The sequence below is a fragment of the Miscanthus floridulus genome, chromosome 13, assembly GCF_019320115.1.
Source record: "Miscanthus floridulus cultivar M001 chromosome 13, ASM1932011v1, whole genome shotgun sequence".
Taxonomy (NCBI): domain Eukaryota; kingdom Viridiplantae; phylum Streptophyta; class Magnoliopsida; order Poales; family Poaceae; genus Miscanthus; species Miscanthus floridulus.
Window position 1 is genome coordinate 3,463,594 of NC_089592.1, and position 24,152 is coordinate 3,487,745.

General features: G+C 46.7%; 1 protein-coding gene and 1 pseudogene across 1 annotated transcript; one reads left to right on the plus strand and one right to left on the minus strand.

Moving 5' to 3' along the window:
• Positions 1 to 350: 350 nt before the first annotated feature.
• Positions 351 to 3,361, minus strand: LOC136499291 (FBD-associated F-box protein At1g66310-like; annotated as a pseudogene).
• A 15,234-nt stretch (positions 3,362 to 18,595) lies between these two features.
• LOC136499292 (uncharacterized) lies at positions 18,596 to 23,788 on the plus strand. Its single transcript, XM_066495003.1, has 4 exons — positions 18,596 to 18,911; positions 22,866 to 23,086; positions 23,203 to 23,343; positions 23,450 to 23,788. The coding sequence occupies exons 1-4, from the start codon at positions 18,596 to 18,598 to the stop codon at positions 23,786 to 23,788; spliced, it is 1,017 nt and encodes a 338-aa protein (XP_066351100.1).
• The last annotated feature ends 364 nt before the right edge of the window (positions 23,789 to 24,152 follow it).

Sequence of the window (24,152 nt, forward strand, 5' to 3'; positions counted from 1 at the left end):
GGTGATTTGAAATTAAAATTTTCACTGGTGCCTGTGCACTCGGCAAGTTCGCCCCTGATTGCCTGAGGCAAATTAATTATGGCCGCCCAACATTAGATAAAGTAACTCTAAATTTACATATAAATTAGCACCTATGCCATTATGATAGATAAAGCAAATTAGCCCAAAATATGATTTTGAATTACCCGTGCCAAACACACACTATCTCAAAATTGCAAAATCAAACTGAAATGGATGTATATTGCACCACTACGGTAACATTTATGATAGAATATGTATGTTTATCCTCAATGTATGTTTTGATGGTTCAAGAAACAAAGCATGCTTAATCTAAACTTAAATCGAAACAATTATACATTGCACAATTTACAGTGACCTCTGCCATGGCACAGGCTGCAGGGCTCCAGAACAGTCAACTTGACTGAACCTGGAACTTTGTCTTCTATGTATGTTCTGATAGCCAAGAGCCCTCTATCAGCTGTCGTGAGAGTGCACGTTCCATATATTTCTAGATGGCACTTACGATGGCCATGATTGGTGTTCAGTGTAAGACATTCGAGTGACACCGCATTCTTGAGAATATAGCACGTTAGTTCAACCAAGCTCTTCTCAGAGCTGAATTGACTGATCTTAAAGCTCTTCAGGCAGCCATGTCGGTGTTCAGGCATGTGCCTCAAATGTGAGGCATCTGCAAGAGTCGAATTTTCATGCTTCATACAACATGGAGTCGCCTGAAGGTGAAAAGGATAATATGATTGAATTAAGTGGACCAACAGAGGCATCAGATATGTTTGCACAGGATGGAATGAATGAAGAACGTCTTACATTTAACATCAAAGTCTCCAAGGAAGGAGACGCATCAAGGAAAGAAACCAGGGAGAAATAGTCATATGGCGGGAGAAAGGGCGCCATTCCTGATGTCGATATCAAATGAACGGTCAAGTGCTTGAGGTAGAGGAATTTTGTAGGCAGCATTGGCGTATTGGGCACCTGCACAATGAATATGTCATGTCTCAGATTCATTATACACAAGATGACTAGTGTATTGTGTGTTTATCACTAGGCTACAACACCTTAAATTTAGATAATATACCTCAGTTGGTGATCCTATGACAAGAGTTTCAAGATTTGGCATAATGGAAGGCAGCTCGGTACGAGCATAATGGACAGTCCACGTCCATCTTCTTCATTTGCAATGTTTCCCCAAGTGAGAAATTTGTGTTTCCTCTTTTCAAGACCGTGTCTAGAGACACGTATTTCATTAAGAGGAAGTAGAAAAATATTACAGGCTACCACATCAATGGTAAGCACCGATCTTACCAAAGAGGAGGACCAAGAACACAAACAAGAAAAAAAAGAACCGAAAGAAGCTGAGAAATACGGCGGACTAAGACTGCCCACAATGTATCGTTTTACCGGTGCTTGAAGAGGAGAGAGAAGGTCCAAGCACCGGTGCCGACCATTGCGAGCGATGCCGAGTTCCCAAAAAAATTGGGCACCGAGTCATGTAGAAGCATCGATGCTTCAAACCTCTCTCTGGCAACATGCATGTACATGAGAGAGAGAGAAATGTGCACAAGAGAGAGGAAAGCTGTCTACAGTTGTTGCTTTTTACTGTTTAGTGGGTCCTACACGATGCCTGCCCATTGCAGCTTGTCTCCACCGATGCTGAGTTTCTGTTTTTAGTTTTGGGCATCGATGCACACACTGTGGCCAGTCTAAAAGGCGACCACAACTGCAGGAAACCTGCCAACGCCCAGTCAAAGGCCAGCTGGGCTACAGGCTCCCTACCCACCCAACGTCGTGCTCGGTGGCTCGGGCAGAAGCGTGTCAACCTCCGGGACGATGTCATCCAGGAATGCGTTGTCTTGGAATAGGACCTTGAAGGCCTCATGCTCGGACTCCGAAAGCGGTTCAGCAAAGATGGACTTATACTTCTTCATAGCTGTAGAGTCAATAGCTGTGCTGGAACCGCGAGCCCCATCTTGACCATAAGAACCTGCTGCGTCTGAAGGGCTGAGTTGGCCGCCCGAGGCTTAGCAGCTAAGCGCGTAGTCCTCCTAGACGCACTTGCAGTGGGTTGGGCTCGAGGCACCCTGAGGGTGTGTCTTCCCTGAAGCACAGGAGTTTGGAGAGGCAGGCAGACCCTCTCTCGGATTAAGCACAGAATGTCAGCAACTGAATGCTGTTGAACATCCAGAACTCCTTGCCCAAGGGCAGCGGGCAACTGAGGGGGGCAGGCATCCGCTGCGAGGTCTACTGGACCGAAGCCTGGCGGGTAGCCCTCTTCGTCCTCCGTCTGCGATGAGCTCCTCTATATTTGTGTTTCCTCTAAAGAGGAAACTGGAGAGGTTTGTAGCCTTTCTCTCTATCGCTGCCAGGTTGCAGCATAGACAAACACGAAGGCTGGTAAGCTGCTGCAGGGCACAAGATATCTTCAGCCTTATTATATCTGAACAAAAAATGAGCTCCAACTGCTCCAAAGCAAGAGAGTTGGAAAGAAGGCACTCTAGCTCATCCCCATTGATGCTCACAATGCGCAGACACGGACTTGTTAGGCTCCTCAGGGGGCCAAGTTCAGGTGCGGGAACAACGAAGTTTAAGGTACCGAATTGAGTTCCGAATCCCATCAGATAAAAGTGAACATGGGAAGTTGTACTCTGTCTTGGTGTGACGCACCATGGGAGTGAGTTCTTCGATCCCTGCTTTAACAGCAACCTGAAGCCAACTGTCAAGATAACGACTGGTATCATCGACTTCGCAGATGCGACAGCAAACAAGCTTGAATATTTTCACGCCAACGCCAGAGTGGTTCCTGAGAATGGTGTCAATTTCACGGCACGCACTTGGCTTCAAGCCAATCATATCTTCATTGAAGATGAGATTTGGACGACCTCTCCAGGAACGTAGAAAGGCACGAGACACACAAGCAGCACGAGCAGCTTCACGCATTGGCATTAGGCAATGTATGTGGCCCAAGATGTCCTGCATGCACAAAACACAGGATAAAATCTATATATGGTGGGTTGTAAAGCTAAATTCTTACTTCGACCAGAGAAACAAAGAAGTAGAACCAAACACAGGGTAATGGTTTCACAAGGAGTGCTGCAAATGGTGTAGTAGAAGGTAACCATTGTATATGTAAATTCAACATTGTATAAAGAAGTTTTCCTCAACAGTGTCATTAATGCCCAATTACAGGTATAAAGATCATGACTGATACTTCTTCCATCATCATCAGTATTTTAAGGCAACATACCTCTGGAAGTTCTGGGATTGAATGTCTCGTTACTTTGGCAGCCTGAGAATCGACACCTTGTTGACATGGTGAGCCCTCTCTTTTAGGCACTGAAGAATCCATCTGCCATTCGACAAGCACGGTTAGGAGTTGTTATTAAAAGGAAAAACAGGCTCAAGGGGAAAATGATGCAACAGTCGCTTATCTGTTGTGCTGTACTAGTATTTTCCAAGAACCAATAATAATGGAGACAGGGCAAAAGAATTTTTGCTCTACACAAAATTGAAGTGACAATTTCATAGTAGAAATCAACTCACATGGATCGACCAGCAGACGATAGCAAAACCTAACGCAGTTCTTGATGAATGAATCGAAGAGAACAACGATGAGGCTGGCGTCGTTGCATAGAACAAGAGCACAAGCGTAGATGAGATGCGGAGGTGCGGCGGCCGGCGGTGACGCGCACTGAGGCGGGCTTTGCTTACCCTTGGGCTCGGATCCGCAATCGTCGCTCTATTTAATCTTTGTTTGGGTTGATTGGAATCTGACGTCACAACTAGACAACTACCCAAGGTCCAAAGCATGAGGTTGCCCAGGTCTCACAAGATCACAAGTGACAAGACATGGTTCACATATTTTGAAATTATTATATATATAAGATGATTTAATTACTTATAAATTTTATGTGATGAAATTGAAATGATTATTTAGAAAGTATTGATCACAACAGCTTTTTTTAGGGTTAGTTAATGGGGGCCGCGCAACATTTTGGCACAGACTAAGACCCTGTTTGAGATCGTTTATAATCAATTTGATTATAATCATCGTACTGCAGGGATTTTTTAGATTCTTGGTTTTTTTGGTGCTAGTTCAAAGTTCTGAAGCGCGGACAAAAGAATCGAAATAATCGAAGTATTCGGCGGGATTCTCACTTTTTTTCATCAACAATCAGAACATGATATGATAAATCACGTCTACAATCTTGGTACGATGACCTGCACGACACAACCTATGCCCTGTCTAGAGTCCTGGCATGATGAGATGCATGACACAACACGTACTTTAGGGTATTCCTGTGGCAGCATGACATAGAAATGTGGCATCTATTGATGCTTCCATTCTATACGAACTACGGAACTAGCGTAACAATAGCATTAAAATAAACATTTCTATGTATAGAATGGAAGATACCCACTCGTTCGACTTATCGGATTCAATTCAGAGGATCATATGGGAGATACCGACCAAACCTAATTTGGAAAGCGCATGCAGAAAATAAATGCAAAGTTTTCACTCAGATTCTAATACAAAACAAAACTCTCAGGGCAGTAACATGCAAACGAGGGATTGGCCACACCAGGATAACTGCATCGTGTGCAATGGACCACTAGAGACGGGCCTACACCTTTGCTTGCTCTGCTGTAACACCCTAAAATTTGTAATCTTTTAAAATAGTAAATTGATTTATTTACGCAATTATGTGTGCATACAAATGTAGGAAAATAATAATTTTATAAAACTAAAATCAAATATAAGATTAGCTATAAGTGATGCATACATGCTGCTGCATATCATTTTGTGAATGTTTGGAATTTATTAAAGATTTAAAAAAGAATTGAAATTTGAATTTAAAAATGGATTTGGAAAATTGTAGAAAAAGAAAAAGAAAAGAATCATTTTCCTCTCCCTCCCTTCTTGATTTTCGGCCCGCAGGCCTTTTCTTCTGCTAGCCCAGTTTCCCCCTCCCGCAGCCCAACTCGCCTCCCCCTTGCGCGCTGCGCGGCCCAGCGCCAGCCGCCAGCCCAGCCGTGCGCGCTGCGCGGCCCAGCACAGCCGCCAGCCTAGCCGCCGCGCCTTCCTCGCGCCCGCAGCCGCTGACCGCCCGGCCCCGCATGTCAGCGCCGTCCCCTTCCCCGCGCGGCTCGGAACCGCCCACGCCCGGCGTCTGAGCAACCGCCGCCCACGCTCCGTGCGTCGTGGGAGCGTCCCCCCGCTCCTTGGCCTCGATAAAAAGGAGCCAAGCCCCCCCCCCCCCGCGCGCTCCCCTGCTCTCCCACTCCATTTTCTCTCTCGCATTCACGCCACGGAGGCCACAACCGCCGCACCGAAGAGCTCCGCCGGCCACCGTCCTCGCCGTCCGCGTCGCCGCCTTCCCCGGGCCGAATCCGTCACCGAGTTCCCCGCTGTGAGCCTCCCCTTGCTCTCCTCTTTCTCCCCGGCCCTTTTCTTTGGCGTTAGATGGTTTCTAGCGCCGTAGCCGCGGGCGTCCGCGAGCTTTGGCCGCTGGCCATGGCGTCCGCCGCCTTGGCTCACTCCTCCGGCCGTCGTGATGGCCTAGGCGAGTTCCCCTCCTCCCCAGCTTTCTCCCGGTGCCTCCGGATTTCCGAACCGTGGCCCATGGGCCGTGTTCCACGCGCTCCGGTGACCTCCATGCCGCCGGCAATGGTGCTCTGTCGCCGGCGTCACTGTGGCCGGCCGAAATCCTTCTCTCTCCCTCCCCAGGTCTAATCCGAACCCTCCATCCATGATCCGACGGCCGATATCAGCCGATACCCTTTTGCATGGCTGTTTTGTAAAAGAGACCCTAGACTTTTTTAATCCTAACCCGCAGTCCAAGGCGTAATTCCCCGAATGCGCAATCCCGTTTGGAAAGCGTAAACTCCACGGCTTAAGTCAAAAATACGTTTTCGGTATTTACAGAAATGCCATTTGAACTGTTTCGCTTATAAAATTATCGTTTTAGCTCCGAATTGATCCATTCAAATCGCGTTAGCTTCATAATTTCATAAGCTACATGTTGGAACTACTGTTAGTCAAGTTTGGGAACTTTTTAATTTCATGATTAGATTTAATTAAATATATGGCTATAGGAAAACCCGTTTAAATCATAACTTTCGCATTATAGCTCCGTTTTTCGTGAACTTCGCGTTGACGTGATCGTAGCGAGACGTAGATTATGTTTACAAACATTTTATCTTGTTTTCAATACTATTGGTGTACTGTTCTAATGATAGGAATGTTTGCTTTGCATGAATGCTTTTAGAATGTTGTATGTTGCTGTGTTGGTCGCGTTCAGAAGGTGAGAAAAACATTGGAGACCAAGAACTCTTCGACGACCAGCAGGACCAGCACGAGTTTGTGAACCAAGGTAAGTACAGCATGGGCCTTCCTTGACGTCCTATTTCACTTTAATCAATTACTCATTTGCATGTGTCTAATTTTGATACCCGTAAGGACATCCTAGTGATTGTTTATCCTGTTCCTTATCTCCTATGGGTTAAATGCATATGGGTAGATTGCTAGTGCTCTAACTGAACTTGATATACATGATGATGAATGATTCTATGGAACAAAGTGAGTAACATGATTTATAACAACTGTTCCATAGGGCGAAAGTGCAAATGACCTTTGTTCATGTTGCTCCCAGCCCTCCATAAGGACTTATCTGTCGGCAAAAGCTGGGACTGACAGTGCAACCGGGAGAGTCATATGGCTCTGACTTTAGCTCAGTAATAGAATCTTTTCTAGCTAGTTAGAGGTTACCTTTTTGGCGCAAATGGGGCTTGCCGCGTTGGGTATAGGGCTGCCTCTGTTCCTATGAGTATAGCCGCGATGGATATGTGCCATAGGAAAGGGGGGTTCCTACATCTGCCTACCAAGGAAACCTAGCGGCCCTAACCTGTTAGGGAAACCTATGAAATGGCTTCATAGTGTACCCTGCCCGCTCACCTTGGTAGTGACATGGGAGTAATTAACCCGGGCATATGGGGATCATGACTCGCGGTGAATGTGCACCACCTCTGCAGAGGGTTACAAACTGTTATAACAGCCGTGCTCACGGTCACGAGCGGCCCAGAAAACTCACAGAATAACTGGATACTTGATGATGATCATTTAAAGTTGTTCAATGATGATATATGGTACACTTGACCCTGATATATGTTCTTATGGGAATTAAATGGAAGTTTAAGCACAACTTGATAATATCTGATAATAAAAGCTTGTCGTACTAAAAATACTAACTGCGGTAAACCAGAGTCAATCCTTTTTGAGCTTCATAACCCCATGTTAGCTTGTTAAGTACGAAATGTACTTACACTTGTTTATTTTCTATATTTGGATAAAAATCCCGGATGGGTAACAGATGACAACGGGTATGAGGATTTCCCGGAGGATTTTTAGGCTTGTGGTCAACCAGTTGACCTTCCCTGTGATGAAGCCCACGAGAGTTTTGTTATCTTTTTATTTTTCCGTTGTGATGTATAAGACTAAGTTTTATTATAACTCTGATGTATGACACCGTGATGATACTTTATGTAATTTATCAGCTTGTGTATGTGATTGATTCCTGGGCACACACGAGTTTTGTGCATTCAATTTTATCCTTAAAATTGGGTGTGACAAATTGGTATCAGAGCCGTGTTGACTGTAGGACGCAAGCCTAGTAGAAATTGGTCGTTTTAAGGTTTAGATGTTGCTATAAAATCCTTGCTCTATGAACCTTGATATTTTCTTCTCTACTATATCTCTACCTTTGCTATACATCTCTACTTGGTGCTTATTTTAAAGTCTTTGTTCTCATCTTCACTCCTTGATTTGACATGCCTTTAGAACTGTTTCTCACCACCTTCTTGCGTAATCTGAAGATAAGTTTTAGGATTGTTACCCCTAGCACAATAAAAACGATAGTATCGCAAGTTGAGTCAATGATTGAGTTGTGCATCTTTATTGATTGTTGAATTGTCATTATGCTTAAGATTGAATTGAATCTTTGTAATGATTGCAATGATCTTGTTGGCTGTTCCCACAATTTCATTTAGTTATAGGCCTAAGGCATAAGGATTAATGAAATAAATAGTCGGGTTTTGGTTTTCTTCTGTTTTCCCTATCTTGTCTTTTCGGAGCAGTCTGCACTCTTCGGCTTATATCTCTGATTTTGGACGATCATAAATCATGAGCAAATTCTGGACAAAAGTAAACTTCAATATATTTCTCTGAGCGCAAGAATCAGCTTGATAGCTATTTTGATTATGGAGATACGAAAATCACAAGACGATGCATCTGTGCTGTTTGGAATCTGGAGTAGTTTCTGTTGTGTACTGTTTTCAACCAAGTTAACTGCAAAAATTGGAAAAGTGTTATATAAGGAGGTTGTGGAAGGTTTCTTGCCCTTACACAAGAGTATCGTTGGGATGTCAGAACATCTTGATACAAGTTAGCTCATCTAAAAGAAGTAGATGTAAGCTATACTTTGGTGTCCCCTAGTCTATCTTATCTTAAGGGGGGTAGCCAAGTTGAAGAATTTGCAAGCTGAAGTGTCCTACGTTCTTGTTTGCGCAGCGGAAGCGTGGTGGTACCCAAAGATGTGAGAGAAACTCAGAGTCTCAATGAGGTTTGGTTAAAGGTTCAATGAAGGTTTGTCCAAGATCATTAAGATTTTGGTAGAGCTACTGGAGAAGCTTTTAAGTTAGTTTGGATCAAGAATCTACATGACATCTTCACTAAGTTGGTCTTGAATTGGTGAAATCCTCGTTGGAATGAAAATTGATTATGATTTGGAAAAGTGCTATCACTTGGAGAAGCAAAAGACATGACCGATGCCCTTAGCAACGGAGAATTATGCTAAGAAGGTTCGGGTGACACCAAGGATTAAGAGTTATATTCCCAGTACGAGCAACTTAGCCAGAAACATTAATGTTTTGAAGATTGGTAGAAGAATTTTCTTCTGACCAAGAGATTCGTCAGGATTTCGTCGGAAGGTGGATATTTTGAAGAGAAGTGGTATTATAGGAAAGGTGGCTTAGTGATTGGAGTTACCTAAGGGTTGTTCAAGGTACCTATCAGAATCTTGAAATCAATTGGGCAAGTTACTTGGAGTAAGATCAACATGTATGCAAAGTAAAGTGGGATCCCTATCAAGACGATGGAACTACACGATGAAGTAAAGAAGAATCCAAAGGCGGAGAATCTGCATCTCTTTTGTCGACGTCTTTTGAATCTCGAGGACGAGATTCATCTTAAGCGGGGTAGAATTGTAACACCCTAAAATTTGCAATCTTTTAAAATAGTAAATTGATTTATTTACACAATTATGTGTGCATACAAATGTAGGAAAATAATAATTTTATAAAACTAAAATCAAATATAAGATTAGCTATAAGTGATGCATACATGCTGCTGCATATCATTTTGTGAATGTTTGGAATTTATTAAAGATTTAAAAAAGAATTGAAATTTGAATTTAAAATGGATTTGGAAAATTGTAGAAAAAGAAAAAGAAAAGAATCATTTTCCTCTCCCTCCCTTCTTGATTTTCGGCCCGCAGGCCTTTTCTTCTGCTGGCCCAGTTTCCCCCTCCCGCAGCCCAACTCGCCTCCCCCTTGCGCGCTGCGCGGCCCAGCGCCAGCCGCCAGCCCAGCCGTGCGCGCTGCGCGGCCCAGCACAGCCGCCGCGCCTTCCTCGCGCCCGCAGCCGCTGACCGCCCAGCCCCGCATGTCAGCGCCGTCCCCTTCCCCGTGCGGCTTGGAACCGCCCACGCCCGGCGTCTGAGCAACCGCCGCCCACGCTCCGTGCGTCGTGGGAGCGTCCCCCCCGCTCCTCGGCCTCGATAAAAAGGAGCCAAGCCCCCCCCCCCGCGCGCTCTCCTGCTCTCCCACTCCATTTTCTCTCTCGCATTCACGCCACGGAGGCCACAACCGCCGCACGGAAGAGCTCCGCTGGCCACCGTCCTCGCCGTTCGCGTCGCCGCCTTCCGTAGGCCGAATCCGTCACCGAGTTCCCCGTTGTGAGCCTCCCCTTGCTCTTCTCTTTCTCCCCGGCCCTTTTCTTTGGCGTTAGATGGTTCCTAGCGCCGTAGCCGCAGGCGTCCGCGAGCTTTGGCCGCCGGCCATGGCGTCCACCACCTTGGCTCACTCCTCCGGCTGTCGTGATGGCCTGGGCGAGTTCCCCTCCTCCCCAGCTTTCTCCCGGTGCCTCCGGATTTCCGAACCGTGGCCCATGGGCCGTGTTCCGCGTGCTCCGGTGACCTCCATGCCGCCGGCAATGGTGCTCTGCTGCCGGCGTCACTATGGTCGGCCGGAATCCTTCTCTCTCCCTCCCCGGGTCTAATCCGAGCCCTCCATCCATGATCCGACGGCCGAGATCAGCCGATACCCTTTCGCGTGGCTATTTTGTAAAAGAGACCCTGGACTTTTCTAATCCTAACCCGCAGTCCAAGGCGTAATTCCCCGAATGCGCAATCCTGTTTGGAAAGCGTAAACTCCACGGCTTAAGTCAAAAATACGTTTTCAGTATTTACAGAAATGCCATTTGAACTGTTTCGCTTATAAAATTGTCGTTTTAGCTCTGAATTGATCCATTCAAATCACGTTAGCTTCGTAATTTCATAAGCTACATGTTGGAACTACTGTTAGTCAAGTTTGGGAACTTTTTAATTTCATGATTAGATTTAATTAAATATATGGCTATAGGAAAACCCGTTTAAATCATAACTTTCGCATTATAGCTCCGTTTTTCGTGAACTTCGCGTTGACGTGATCGTAGCGAGACATAGATTATGTTTACAAACATTTTATCTTATTTTCAATACTATTGGTGTACTGTTCTAATGATAGGAATATTTGCTTTGCATGAATGCTTTTGGAATGTTGTATGTTGTTGTGTTGGTCGCGTTTAGAAGGTGAGGAAAACGTTGGAGACCAAGAACTCTTCGACGACCAGCAGGACCAGCACGAGTTTGTGAACCAAGGCAAGTATAGCATGGGCCTTCCTTGACATCCTATTTCACTTTAATCAATTACTCATTTGCATGTGTCTAATTTTGATACCCGTAAGGACATTCTAGTGATTGTTTATCCTGTTCCTTGTCTCCTATGGGTTAAATGCATATGGGTAGATTGCTAGTGCTCTAACTGAACTTGATATACATGATGATGAATGATTCTATAGAACAAAGTGAGTAACATGATTTATAACAACTGTTCCATAGGGCGAAAGTGCAAATGACCTTTGTTCATGTTGCTCCCAGCCCTCCATAAGGACTTATCTGTCGGCAAAAGCTGGGACTGACAGTGCAACCGGGAGAGTCATATGGCTCTGACTTTAGCTCAGTAATATGATCTTTTCTAGCTAGTTAGAGGTTACCTTTTTGGCGCAAATGGGGCTTGCCACGTTGGGTATAGGGCTACCTCTGTTCCTATGAGTATAGCCGCGATGGATATGTGCCATAGGAAAGGGGGTTCCTACATCTGCCTGCCAAGGAAACCTAGCGGCCCTAACTTGTTAGGGAAACCTATGAAATGGCTTCATAGTATACCCTGCCCGCTCACCTTGGTAGTGACATGGGAGTAATTAACCCGGGCATATGGGGATCACGACTCGCGGTGAATGTGCACCACCTCTGCAGAGGGTTACAAACTGTTATAACAGCCGTGCTCACGGTCACGAGCGGCCCGGAAAACTCACAGAATAACTGGATACTTGATGATGATCATTTAAAGTTGTTCAATGATGATATATGGTACACTTGACCCTGATATATGTTCTTATGGGAATTAAATGGGAGCTTAAGCACAACTTGATAATATCTGATAATAAAAGCTTGTCGTACTAAAAATGCTAACTGCGGTAAACCAGGGTCAATCCTTTTTGAGTTTCATAACCCCATGTTAGCTTGTTAAGTACGGAATGTACTTACACATGTTTATTTTCTATATTTGGATAAAAATCTCGGATGGGTAACAGATGACAACGGGTATGAGGATTTCCCGGAGGATTTTTAGGCTTGTGGTCAACCAGTTGACCTTCCCTGTGATGAAGCCCACGAGAGTTTTATTATCTTTTTATTTTTCCGCTGTGATGTATAAGACTAAGTTTTATTATAACTCTGATGTATGACACCGTGATGATACTTTATGTAATTTGTCAGCTTGTGTGTGTGATTGATTCCTGGGCACACACGAGTTTTATGCTTTCAATTTTATCCTTAAAATTGGGTGTGACATCTGCCCTTTGGCCAAATCGGTTTGCACCTAGGTCTTGACTTGGGAGCATTTTGATGTGCAGCTGATCCAACACGATGTCGACCCCTCGAAAATCAACTCTTGGTGGGAAGAAGCAGCCCAAAAGGTTCCAAAAGATCAAAGGCGGAGATTCAACGGCATGGTTATCTACGTATTGTGTAACCTATGGAAGGAAAGAAACCGTCGAATTTTTTAGAACAGGTTCCAAACCGCTAAGCAAGTGGCACCAAGGGCACATGAGAAAGAGAGTTTTAACTGCACAGGGTAGCCCTTTGATATCCCATTTGTGGTTTTTCTTTAGGGTGTGGTGCAGTGGTGCCTATGTGTATCCAAGTGGGGAAAGAATCTCCATTGCTGTGTATAAACTCTTTTCCTACCTTAATTGAAAGGTAGAGCTCTTGCCACTTTTCCATTGCAGATGCGATTGCAATCAAGCTTGAATATTTTCACGCCAATGCCAGAGTGGTTCCTGAGAATGGTGTCAATTTCACGGCAGAAGTTGACACAGCACGCACTTGGCTTCAAGCCAATCATATCTTCATCGAGGATGAGATTTGGACGACCTCTCCAGGAACGTAGAAAGGCATGAGACACGCAAGCAGCACGAGCAGGTTTACGCATTGGCATTAGGCAATGTATATAGCCCAAGATATCCTGCATGCACAAAACACAGGATAAAGTCTATATATAAATTTATAAAAGATCTGCTCTCCATTTATAAATTTGATTTCAGGGACCAAAAGGTTTCGAATAATTAACGCTGGCACCTAGCTAGCACAGTGCCAACAATAATTTGTGCAGTTAGGCCAGCAATAAGATGATATGTATTGTGCTCGGAATATAAGCCTTCCATCATCAGTATTTTAGGCCAACATACCTTTGGAAGTTCTGGGATCGAACGTCTCGTTACTTTGGCAGCCTGAGAATCGCCATCTTGTTGACATGGTGTAACACCACTAAAAATTTGAACTTTTTTTTGAATTTGACAACAAATTAAAACTTGGTTAGTTTAATTTTCCACGAAACCGTTTCCAAAAATCTTTTTCGAAACCCTGCACTCAAATTCATCATATGCATTCTCGTCTTGTAGGATTTAGTTGTAGCACTAGAAATATTATTTAGGATTAGGAAATCGCTTCGTATTTGAAATTCACCTTTTGCCTTGTGCTTGGAATGCTTGTGTGTGTGAATGCTTGTGTGTTTTATAGAATTTACTTGCGGCACCAAAAATCATTCCTTGAATTTTCATCACATCTCATCCTTGAATTTAATCCATTCCAAAACATTCTACGAATATTCTGGAAAAAAGAAGAAGGTTTACATAAATGGGAAAAGCCCCTTGGGCCCAATCCCTCTCCCTCTTCCCTCCTGGCCCGCGAACGCCACTTCTCCCTCCTTCCCTTCCGCGTGGGCCGACGTCAGGCTCTCGGCCCAGGAGCAGCAGGCGCGGCAGCCCACCTCCTCCCTCTCCTCATGTGGGCCGACACAGGCCGTCGGCCCAAACAGCGGCGGCCTTACCTTTCCCTCTCTTCACTCCCGCTGACAACACGACCCCAGCCGTCAGTTCTCTCTCCCTCCTCTGCCGCGGTCTCACCGCGTGAGCACCGCGTCGTCGTCGTCTTCCCCGGCCAAAATATCGGCAGTCACTGTGCAGCACCGACCTTGTCCGACGTCGTCTTCCTCGAGGCCAGAAAATATCTCCACCGTCGTTCTTATCCCCTTCCGGGTTTCCCGTCATCCAGCCGAGCATGCGGATGAGACCGACGCCGGAGATATTTCACCGGCAAACCAACCTTCACGGCTATAAAAGCCCGCCATGGCCGCCGCCGCGAAGCGTCCCATCGAGCTCGAGCTTCGTCTTCTTCCCCACGAGCTCTTCTTCCTCCTCCACTCTTTCCTTGAGTAGCTAAGCCCCGACCGCGCCGGACCCGGCCTAAGCCTCCAGCGCCGCAGCACCCAATCAGGGCGCTCGGCCACGTCGCCCAGCCCAATTGGGGCGCAACACGTCACCAAGCGGGGCCCACGTCGCAGCCACTACCTCCACATTGTCCCCTTTCTTTTCTGTGTGCACTCGGTGCACATAGACCAGAGGCAGACGGGGCAAGTCCACAGCACAGTGCCGGACCGGAACCATGGCACAGTGCCAGGCCGAACCCCACCAGTACGAGCGCCTGCTAGGTGCACACGGGAAACGTACACAGGAGAGGAAAAGTAAGCCTTTTCCATTCCAGAAAATTCCTGAAAATACTAGAGCCTGCAAAGAACCTACCTAAGCAATTCCATACCATTTCCATTACCCTAATTTCCGGAAACAATTTCCAAAATATATTCCACATATCCTTTTCCTATTAAATCATGGAAAATCAATATCTCTTCCATCCTAAATTTAAATCCCTTGATTCTTTCACCAAAAATCGTCTAAAATCAAGCTCTACCTACTCATACCCTTTCTCTAATTTTTGGTGCCCATTTAAATTCTAGTTTGATTGCTTTTCTTTCTCCTTAATTAATTAATCGATAACCCGTAGTAATATCTAACTCCGCATAATCGTGTATAAGAGTACACCATGACATGTGCCTAAATACTCGAACATACATACACACTTCCACATAAATTTTGAATAATAATAAGATATATACATACATAGATATGCCCGTATATCTGATACATATACACCCGGGTATACGTCTATATATGGCTAACCCCTACATCTCACCTTTCCATCTTAATTAACCCTAGGCATATACATATGCATGTGCGCATATGCCACCAACCCTAGCCATAACCTACACTATCATAACCCTACACCTCCGAGTAACCTACACCCTCCTGTATGCGTATATAAATGTATATACATATACCTAACTACCCAAGCTCCTCTCACATATATTAATATACAACCCATCTAAATAACCCCGCTAAATCCCAATGGACCTCTAGGAGCCAAACAAATCGTTTATGATGACTTGGTCAGGCTTTCTCTTCGGGTTCACATAATAATGAAACCTAATAATGTGGTCTGGTTTTCCATCAGGAGACCACACCCTTCCAACCTAACCTACAAAAGCCACGTCTTGTTGGATGAGATCCCTTCATCCAACTCTTACTTCAAATTGACATAATAATGATAACTTAGATACAAAAACCCATCAACCAAATAAGGCCAACCCATCTAGGACCGACCCCGTGGAATGATTATGACTGTTGGTATGAGTTGCTTGAAATGTTCTTTGTTTGCCAACGCTAGACAACGTAGATAGAGCAGAGGACGATGGAACCCAGAAGTACAAGAAGTATGGGAATCAGAGTCTTGGAGTAAGGGGAAGCTCGTCAGCGAGCGGAGGCAAGTCCTAACACCCACCTACCCTACCCCCTTCGCATAATCCACCACCTCTAAAACCACTTCCCTTCCTATCTCTCCACCATCACCACAAGTCCTAACTTCCCCTTCCACCACCATCACACCTTGCTACCATCACCATAAACCCTCCACTTTCCACTACTCTAATTAATTAATTAAACTTATATTATCGTTTCATTATGAATTATGGATTACTATGACTTATGAGTTTGATTATCGTATTATGAAGATTGATGATATAATAAGACGTATTATGAGCTTTGTGATATACATGAACCTGAGGATAATTGTGAATTAAAACTTGGTAAACCTAAACTTGATAACGACAGGGGGCGAGTGAGGGGTAATTCATGTGGTATGGATTACCTTGGCAGGATCGCCTAGTGAGGGTTCCTGTTGGGAGATACTCGCCTCAGTCACATAAGGACCGGTTCGTTTGCCATCTTGCCTAGCTTGATATCTCGTACAACCACATGTCTATATGGGCAGACTTGATCTCACACCCCGTTAGATAGAAGTATAATCTCTACTAGGAGGCCGGTGTTGGCAGCGGAATATCAGGAGCAGACCCGATTGCTTAGTGATCTGCCGTGGTTCGGTTGGCATGGTTGCTTAGTGATCTTCCACGTTAATCCCCTTGATTTGGCCGAGTTTGAGCCACCTTATATTGATCAGATGATGTGGTATCATCCAGGTTCATAAAATGGGTGATTTGGTATCACCCGAATTATTGATATGGATCATTTGGTATCATCCGAAGTTTTCAACCCCTGAGAAGCCATGGTAGAATTATATGGACATCTAGGGTCGCATACTTTCGGGTACGGGATCTCGTTAGGCCTATTGCACCACTGGCCCTGGTGTCGACTATGCCTATCATGTGGGGAAATTTATACACCTCTACAGAGTGTATTGAATCTATTCGAATAGCTACGTCCTTGGAATGGGCAATCGCTATGATGAGGTCCCAAATGATTAGATGCTTTTATATAAAGAAAATGTGGTAATCTAGTAAGTTGGAATCTATTAATCTGGTAAGATGCAACCTATAAACCCTGGGAACTAGTGAGAAGGATTAATACTCTCCCAGGGCCCAACCACCTTTTAATATGACTTTATTCATAACATAATTACCTGTCATCACCATAAACCACCTCCACCACTATGACCACTACCACATATAGCCTCCATCATCCACCTAACCTCCACCCTAGGTTAGGGCTTACTGAGTACTTTATGTACTCAACCCACTCCATTCTATGTTTTTAGGAAGTAAGCTACATGAGTATATATGAGGATGGAATTATCCAATCTACGCAAAGAATAGGACAATGGAAGTGCACGCAAAGCCAAAGCCGTACGACTATGCCAAAGGAACTATGCTAGGATCAGGATGTGGAAATAAGTCTAGGGTTTACGTCCGCACTCCAAGTTGCCTGTAGGAATGAAGCCACGACGACTTAGGACCGCTGTGTTAGAACTTTGATATATATATATATATATTAAGGCCTATGGCCCAGCTATGTAAATATGAACTTTGTAATGTGTTCTCACCGCTAGCAATAAAAGTATGGTTTTTTATATCAATCTTGTTCGGATTGTGCGTATCAGCTGCTGATCTAGGGATTGAAACATAATGCACAAAGGACCATAAAATAGGGGCCCGATAGGATGGTATCAGAGCTAGGTTGGACTGTAGGACGAAACCTTAGCATGGCCGTTAGATAGGAATATTTTTCTAAAAACCTATTTTTGAAAAATCTTTGCTTATAGCCCTTGACCCTCACCTTGCCTTGACATTCTATTTCAAAAACAGTTTTCTTCTCTCTTCTCATCACCTTCAAAATTTTGAGTAGTATCGACAGGGTAGTATAAAGACTAGATCTCAGAATACCCCTCTATGGTAGTTATATGTGAAAGTAGGTATCTAGCTTTGTTTGTGCTTGCTAGCTAAATCCTTGAATGACCTTTGCCTCTTGACTGCCTAAGGTTACAACTACCCCTTAGATCTCACCTCTCCCCTTGAGATTTCTCTCTTCCCTACCTCTTCTCTATTAGGAATAGATCTTTTCCCATCTTGTGCTCTTCCCTCTTGTCCCCATTCTATGTAGAGTAGACTTTTGGGAAATCTTACAATGGAAAACAACTATGAATACTTTTTCGGAAAGCAAAACTTGGAAAATAATCTCAGAAGACAAGGAGTAGATAGCAACAAGTCAGGAACTGCCCAAGTACCACTGGTAATAGGACTGTGTCAAAAGTGTCTCAGAAGAAGTTTAAGAAAATTCCTGTAGAAGATGTTCAGAAGGAATTAAGAAAGCAACTACCCGATTACTATTTGTGTCAGTACAGCCAAAAGCAGTTCAACCCAATTCGAGTAAGAGCGTGAGAAAAGTACTACAAGCAAAAGATTGCTAGAGATTACCACCAGAAGAATTTGAAGTACACAAAAGCGCTGAGCTACCCGTTGAAATAGAAGAGATGGAATTAATATCTTGAGAACTATGTTGGCATCAAGGGTATTTTGAAGTCCCCGTCTCAAATTATCAAAGGAAAAAGAAGAAGATGGTATGGTCAATACTACTAGAATAGGGCAGGCAGATACAAGGAGCAAACCAACCCTAGTCGCTACCTTCCCCACTACACGACACTGCCCATCAACTCACCACCGACCGCACGACCACCAAAGCCACACCACCCCGGTGTTCACCACATCCCATCACCTGGCCACATCACTTCAATAGTGCCACATTATACAGTGGGACCCATCCCCACTCCTCTTTCCTTCCTCCGCACACCTCAAGACCCAGTAAAGCCTTTTGGACAAGCCCTAAAAGACCGAGCCCCTCCACTTTTCACCACCACTCCACAACTTTTCTCCCCTTGAGCAAAAGCCCTAGCACTTGCAAAAGCAGCTGCACCCCTCAGCCTTCCACCAACAAACCCCACAGTCAATTCCTCCCACGCCCACAAAAATGGCAGAAGGAGTCTGGATCAGTAGCTACTGCCTGCACACAGAAGGTTTTCCCAAGCTTCTGTACGCCACCATGCAAAGACTTGGAATCCAAGAGCGCCTAGAGTATGAAGGCCATGAGTATGAAGAATATGGCACCGAGCACTGTGAAGTTACCATCTACATCGCGAAGAGTGAAGACTTCCCTAACATAGCTGAAGCCTGGAGCATGACCGCAACCGGATTTCGTTACGCCCTTACTTTGGAGCATTTGGACCTCAGTGGTTGCAATGAGATAATTTCCCTCAAGATACCTTCGGTGATGCAGAAGCTCAGCTGTGTTGGGGGCCCTACCATAGTGAAGACCATAGTCGAGGGTGCCCGCCATGTAGCGAAGGATGCGCTTGATGGCCTGCAGATGCTCCATCGTGGGCCACTCCATGAACCGGCTTATGTACCCAACAGCAAATGCAAGGTCCGGTCGGGTATGGACCAGGTAGCGCAAGCTCCCAATCAGCCGCCGGTAGTATGTGGAGTTGACCTCCTCCGCCGTGCTGTCCCGACTGAGCTTGAGCCGCTCCTCCATCAGGGTGTGGGCTAGATTGCAGCCCATCATGCCACCGAGCTCGAGGATGCGCTTGGCATAGTGGGTTTGACGGAGGGCGATGCCGCTGGCGTCTTGGTGCACTTCGATGCCGAGGTAGAAGCAAAGGAGGCCAAGGTCACTCATGTCGAACTCTTTCCTCATTTGCGCCTTGAATGCCTCCACTCTGTCTCCTTTAGCACCGGTGAAGATGAGGTCATCGACGTAGACACCGACGAGCAGGACAGAGCGCCTACTGCCCCGTCGGTACACCACCGCCTCATGTGTGCTCTGCTGGAAGCCCATCTTCTTAAGTGTGGCGTCGAGCTTCGCGTTCTAGGCTTGTGGGCCTACCGCAGGCTGTAGAGAACCTTGCATAGGCGGTACCCTTGCCTTCTTCTCCGGCGACGACAAAGCCCGGTGGCTGGCGCACGTACACCTCCTCCTTGAGGTCACCGTTGAGGAAGGCGAACTTGACGTCCATGTGGTGCACCCACCACCCCTCCTAAGCCACCAGCTCGAGGAGGACACGGACTGACTCCATGCACACCACAGGGGCGAATGCGTCATCATAGTCGATCCCCTCTTGCTGGACGAAGTCGTGCACCACCAGCCACGCCTTGTGCTTGATCATCGTGCCCTACTCATCCTTCTTGAGCTTGAACACCCATTTGAGGGTGATGGGGAGGTGGCTACCGGGCAGTGGCACCAACTCACAGGTGCGGTTCTGCTCGATAGAGTTGAGCTCCTACTCCATCATCGCCCGCTATGCCAGATCACCCTGCGCTTCAGCATAAGTGGTCGGCTCACTGACATACGTCATATGAAGCTAGGCAAAGAGCCGCTCTGCCTGGCCTGAGGCAGACTGGTTGCTGAGGATGTTCGCCATCGTGCGGTACCGCAGAGGCTCATCATCATAGTAGGCGTCCAGGCGGTCTTCATCATCATCCAACGGAGTCGCGAACTCGATCTCAGACTATAGACCATTAGTCGAGGCAGGAGATGTCGCGCTCAGGAACGAAGATGGTGTGGTCGGATCGACTGCTGGTGAAGTTCCTGCAGCCATCGACCAGTCTTCGGTTGTCGAAGTGGGTGCCGACGTGGACCGCTGTGGTGCCGATGTGGTCCGCTGCGAAGCCTGAGTGGTCGGCTGGGTTGCCAATGAGCTGCCAGCGCTACTGATGAGCTTTCGACCGCCACCGAGGAGTTGCTGAGCTCCCCCAGATTTGATGAGGACGAGCGCGGTGGAGCTAGCAAAGTGGTCGGCGAAGCTGGTGGAGTGGTCAGTGAGGCTGGTGCATTGGTCGACGAGGTAGGTGCAGTGGTCGGTGCGACTCCAGCCCACGTATACTCGACGGTGAAGTCACGCAGAGCTACCACCAATCCATCTTTATTAATCTTGTCCCATGCCCAGCCACGACCTTCATCAAACACCACGTCGCGCGCCACTTGCACACGCTGCATCACCAGGTCGAGCACGCGATAGGCCTTAGCCCCTTCAGCGTAGCCGATGAAGACCCTTGGTGAGCTGCGATCGTCGAGCTTGCCGATATGGCCGAGCTCCTTGATGAATGCCAGGCAGCCGAACACACGCAGCTAGCTGACTACCAGCTTGTGCCCGTGCCAGGCCTCATATGGTGTCTTGCCGTCGAGCACCTTGGTCGGTGAGTGGTTGAGCAGGTGCACGGCGGTCATCACGGCCTCACCCCAGTAGATCACCGACATGTCCCGCTGCTTGAGAAGGGTGCGGGCGGTTGCGACCACTGTCTGGTTTTAGTGCTCAACGATGCCATTCTACTACGGACTATACGGCGTGGAGTAGTGGCGCTGAACCCCCTCGTCGGCACAATACACCGCGAACTCAGCCGCCATGAACTCGCTGCCATTGTCCGTACACAGCACCCGAAGCCTACCGCCACACTCCTTCTCGGCAGCTGCTTGGTGGCGCTTGATGGCGTCTACTGCTGCCACCTTGGTGTCGAGCTGGACTGCCCATATGTAGCGGGACACGTCGTCGACAAGGAGGAGGAAGTAGCGCCGTCCTCTAGGTGTGGTCAGAGTTACTGGTCCACAGAGGTCGGTGTGCACGAGCTCTAGCTTCTGCTTTACTCAGAAGTTCGCCTGGCGGGAGAAGGGGAGCCACCGCTACTTGGTGAGGATGCAGGTGTCGTAGAACTGCTCCACATAGTCGATGCGTGGCATGCCCTGCACCATCTCCTTGTTACCGAGCAGCTTCAGGGCCACGAAGTTGAGGTGCCCAAAGCGCTCATGCCACCGCCATGCGTTGTCATCGCGATGGGCTACAAGGCACATGGGTTGCGCCACCTACACATGGAGAACATAAAGATGATTTGTGCCTCTATTCACCTTGTCTAGGAGTAGGCGATGGCGATCCCAGATGCATAGTATGTCGTGCTCAATCTCCACGTGTGAGCCGTTCTCATCCAGCTGTCCCATGCTGATGATGGAGTTTCTCAGCACGGGAATGTAGTAAACACCGGTGAGCATCCGATGTTCGCCGGTCTTGGCAGCGAAGACAATGGAGTCGACGCTCTTGATCTCTCTGGCGGAGGCATCCCCGAACTTGACGGAGCCTCGCACGTCGGAGAAGAACTCACGCCGAGTAGTCATATGGTGGGTGGCGCCGGTGTCGAGGTACCAGCCATGGATCTTGTCATAGCTGGAGCCGGTGCCGAGGAAGGCATGGACGCATGGCTCATCGAGGTGGAGCAGGGCGGAGCCGATCGATGAGGGAAGGGGAAAGCTTGAATCTTTCTCCTCCTCCCCTATTTCTTGCCACAGCTCAACGCACCCGTGCACCAAGAACAGGGCATGATCCTGCCCCTCTGCCTGCACGATGTGGGCTTCCCCGCCGCGGCCTGGAGGAAGGTGGCAGTCCTTGGCTGAATGGCCAGTCTTACCGTAGTTGAGGTAGGTATCGTCCTGGGTCCCCTTGCGCTCGACGGCGGCACCACCATCAGCACCAGCCTGCCCCCGAGGTCCCTTGTCCTCCTTCTTCTTACCGCCGCGTGGTCGGCGATGACGCTCCCTGGGCGGACTAGAGCCGGAAGCCTCGTCCTTCTTCTTATTATCGAAGGCCCTCCACTGCTCGGCTGTGTAGAGCAGCTTGCTTCTGGCGGTGCTTGGCTCGATGTGAGGTGCCTGCTCATGATTTTGCACCGCCTTGATCCTCCCGGTGACCTCCTCGATGGAGAGCACCTCGAAGTCGAGGAGCGTCTCGATCGCCAGCATGATCTGGGAGTACTTCTTCGGGATGCAGCGCAGGAGCTTCTCCACCGCGTGAGCGTCGGTCATGTCGGTGTCGCCGTTCCACGCCATCTGCTCCTTCAAGCTAAAAAGGCAAAAGGCAAAGTCCTCGACTTGCTCACTGGGGTTAAAGGTGAGGCCTTCCCTCGAGCTGGCTGGCGGTAGACATGACTGCTAACCGGAATCTCAAGAACTCGGCTCCGATACTAGTTGTTGGCCAGGAACCATGAGATGCATCTCAGATCTAGATCGGATCTGGAAAGCCAGAGGGCAACTTGGACTTGGCCGCTTGTTGGAATTGAAAAATGCAAGTCATGATTACAAAAGCACTGCTCCTGCTTTTTGGGCAAGGGGCGGAGAGCATCTTCTACTTTTTCTACTTGCTCAAGCATATTCTAAGATGCTGAGCATATTTCTACTTGCAAGAAAAGTAAGATACAAGTGTCGAGCACTAGGCTTATCTGTCAAATTATAGAGAACAAAGCTCCAAGTCTCTCCAGTTTTCACCTTATCCCAGGAGTTCGAAAGCTCTCGCTTGGAGAAGCATCGCAAATGATGAAGGAATTGAGCTTGTTTGGTGCGAATGCCATGTGCTATGGTCGCGCTGAGCTTCCATCCATTATGCCAAATCTTGAGAGCCTTTCTTTAGGTTCCAGCCATGAGGTATATATACTGCAGAGTATCGATACATTCCATACGATTGGCAGTAGTTATATCTACTGTTATATGTGCAGGCGTATATATATAATAAATCTGAACATGGCATATTTGTTGTGCAGCCAATGCTGCCTACCAAATTCGTCAACCTCAAGCACCTATACACTCAGATTACTTCATCGACCTTGTCCCCATCCTATGATTATTCTTCTCTGGTTTCTTTCTTGGATGCATCTCCTTCCTTGGAGACTTGGTGGCTGGAGGTAAGGCGTTTTCTCCATCCTATATTTCTAGAAAATTAATATATGTGGCGACTCAGTAATTTGGGTGCATCGATCCGTTGATTCAGTTTCTTGGTTTTGTCTTTAGGTACCTCGGGCAGATATGGGGCATGAATTGGTAGGTCCTTCTTCACATTTGAGGCAGCTGCCTGAACGACACCACCACCACCTCAAGATTGTGGAGATGATAGCATTCAACTCTACAAAGAGCTTGGTTGAGCTAACATGTTGCATTGTGAAGAGTGCAGTCTCACTCGAGCGCCTTACATTCGACACATTTCGTGGTGATGGTAGGTCTCCATGTTGCTCGGATGATTCTGGCTTTTCCTACAGCAAGTTTATGATCGAGCAAGCATCTAGAGCGGTGGAAGCTATAAGAATGTACATTGAGCAAGCACGGTGTCACGCCAACGCTTTTAATGATTAGGCTTGCAAGTTGTAGCCGGTGCTAGGATGGAGTATCACAGTGAACTATGCTTGGTTTCTTTGATTGTTCGGAGTGGTTTATATTGTTTGTCTGGCCACAAAGGCAAAATCAAACTTTTCTTAGGTTTTACTAAGTTTGCATGAAATAGTATTGCCTGAAAATATATTTACTGTCGAATAGAATGATACTTGTTTATAGTAGATAAATATGAGTATCTTTTTATATAAATTTGGGTTATCTCAAAAAAAAAAAATTTGTTGTCTGATTTGTATCTCCCTAAACTATCAAACAAGTCCAATTTACCCTTCTCGTTGTTAACGTGGTGTCACGTCAGATAAAACCATCATCCAAAAGCTTTTAGGGT

Excerpts from the sequence above, each read along its gene's own strand:
- LOC136499292 (XM_066495003.1), top strand. The coding sequence starts at position 18,596 with ATGGCAGAAGGAGTCTGGATCAGTAGCTACTGCCTGCACACAGAAGGT. Across the intron at positions 23,087-23,202 it reads CTTTAGGTTCCAGCCATGAG|CCAATGCTGCCTACCAAATT; the intron begins GTATATATACTG and ends TTTGTTGTGCAG. Across the intron at positions 23,344-23,449 it reads TGGAGACTTGGTGGCTGGAG|GTACCTCGGGCAGATATGGG; the intron begins GTAAGGCGTTTT and ends TTTTGTCTTTAG.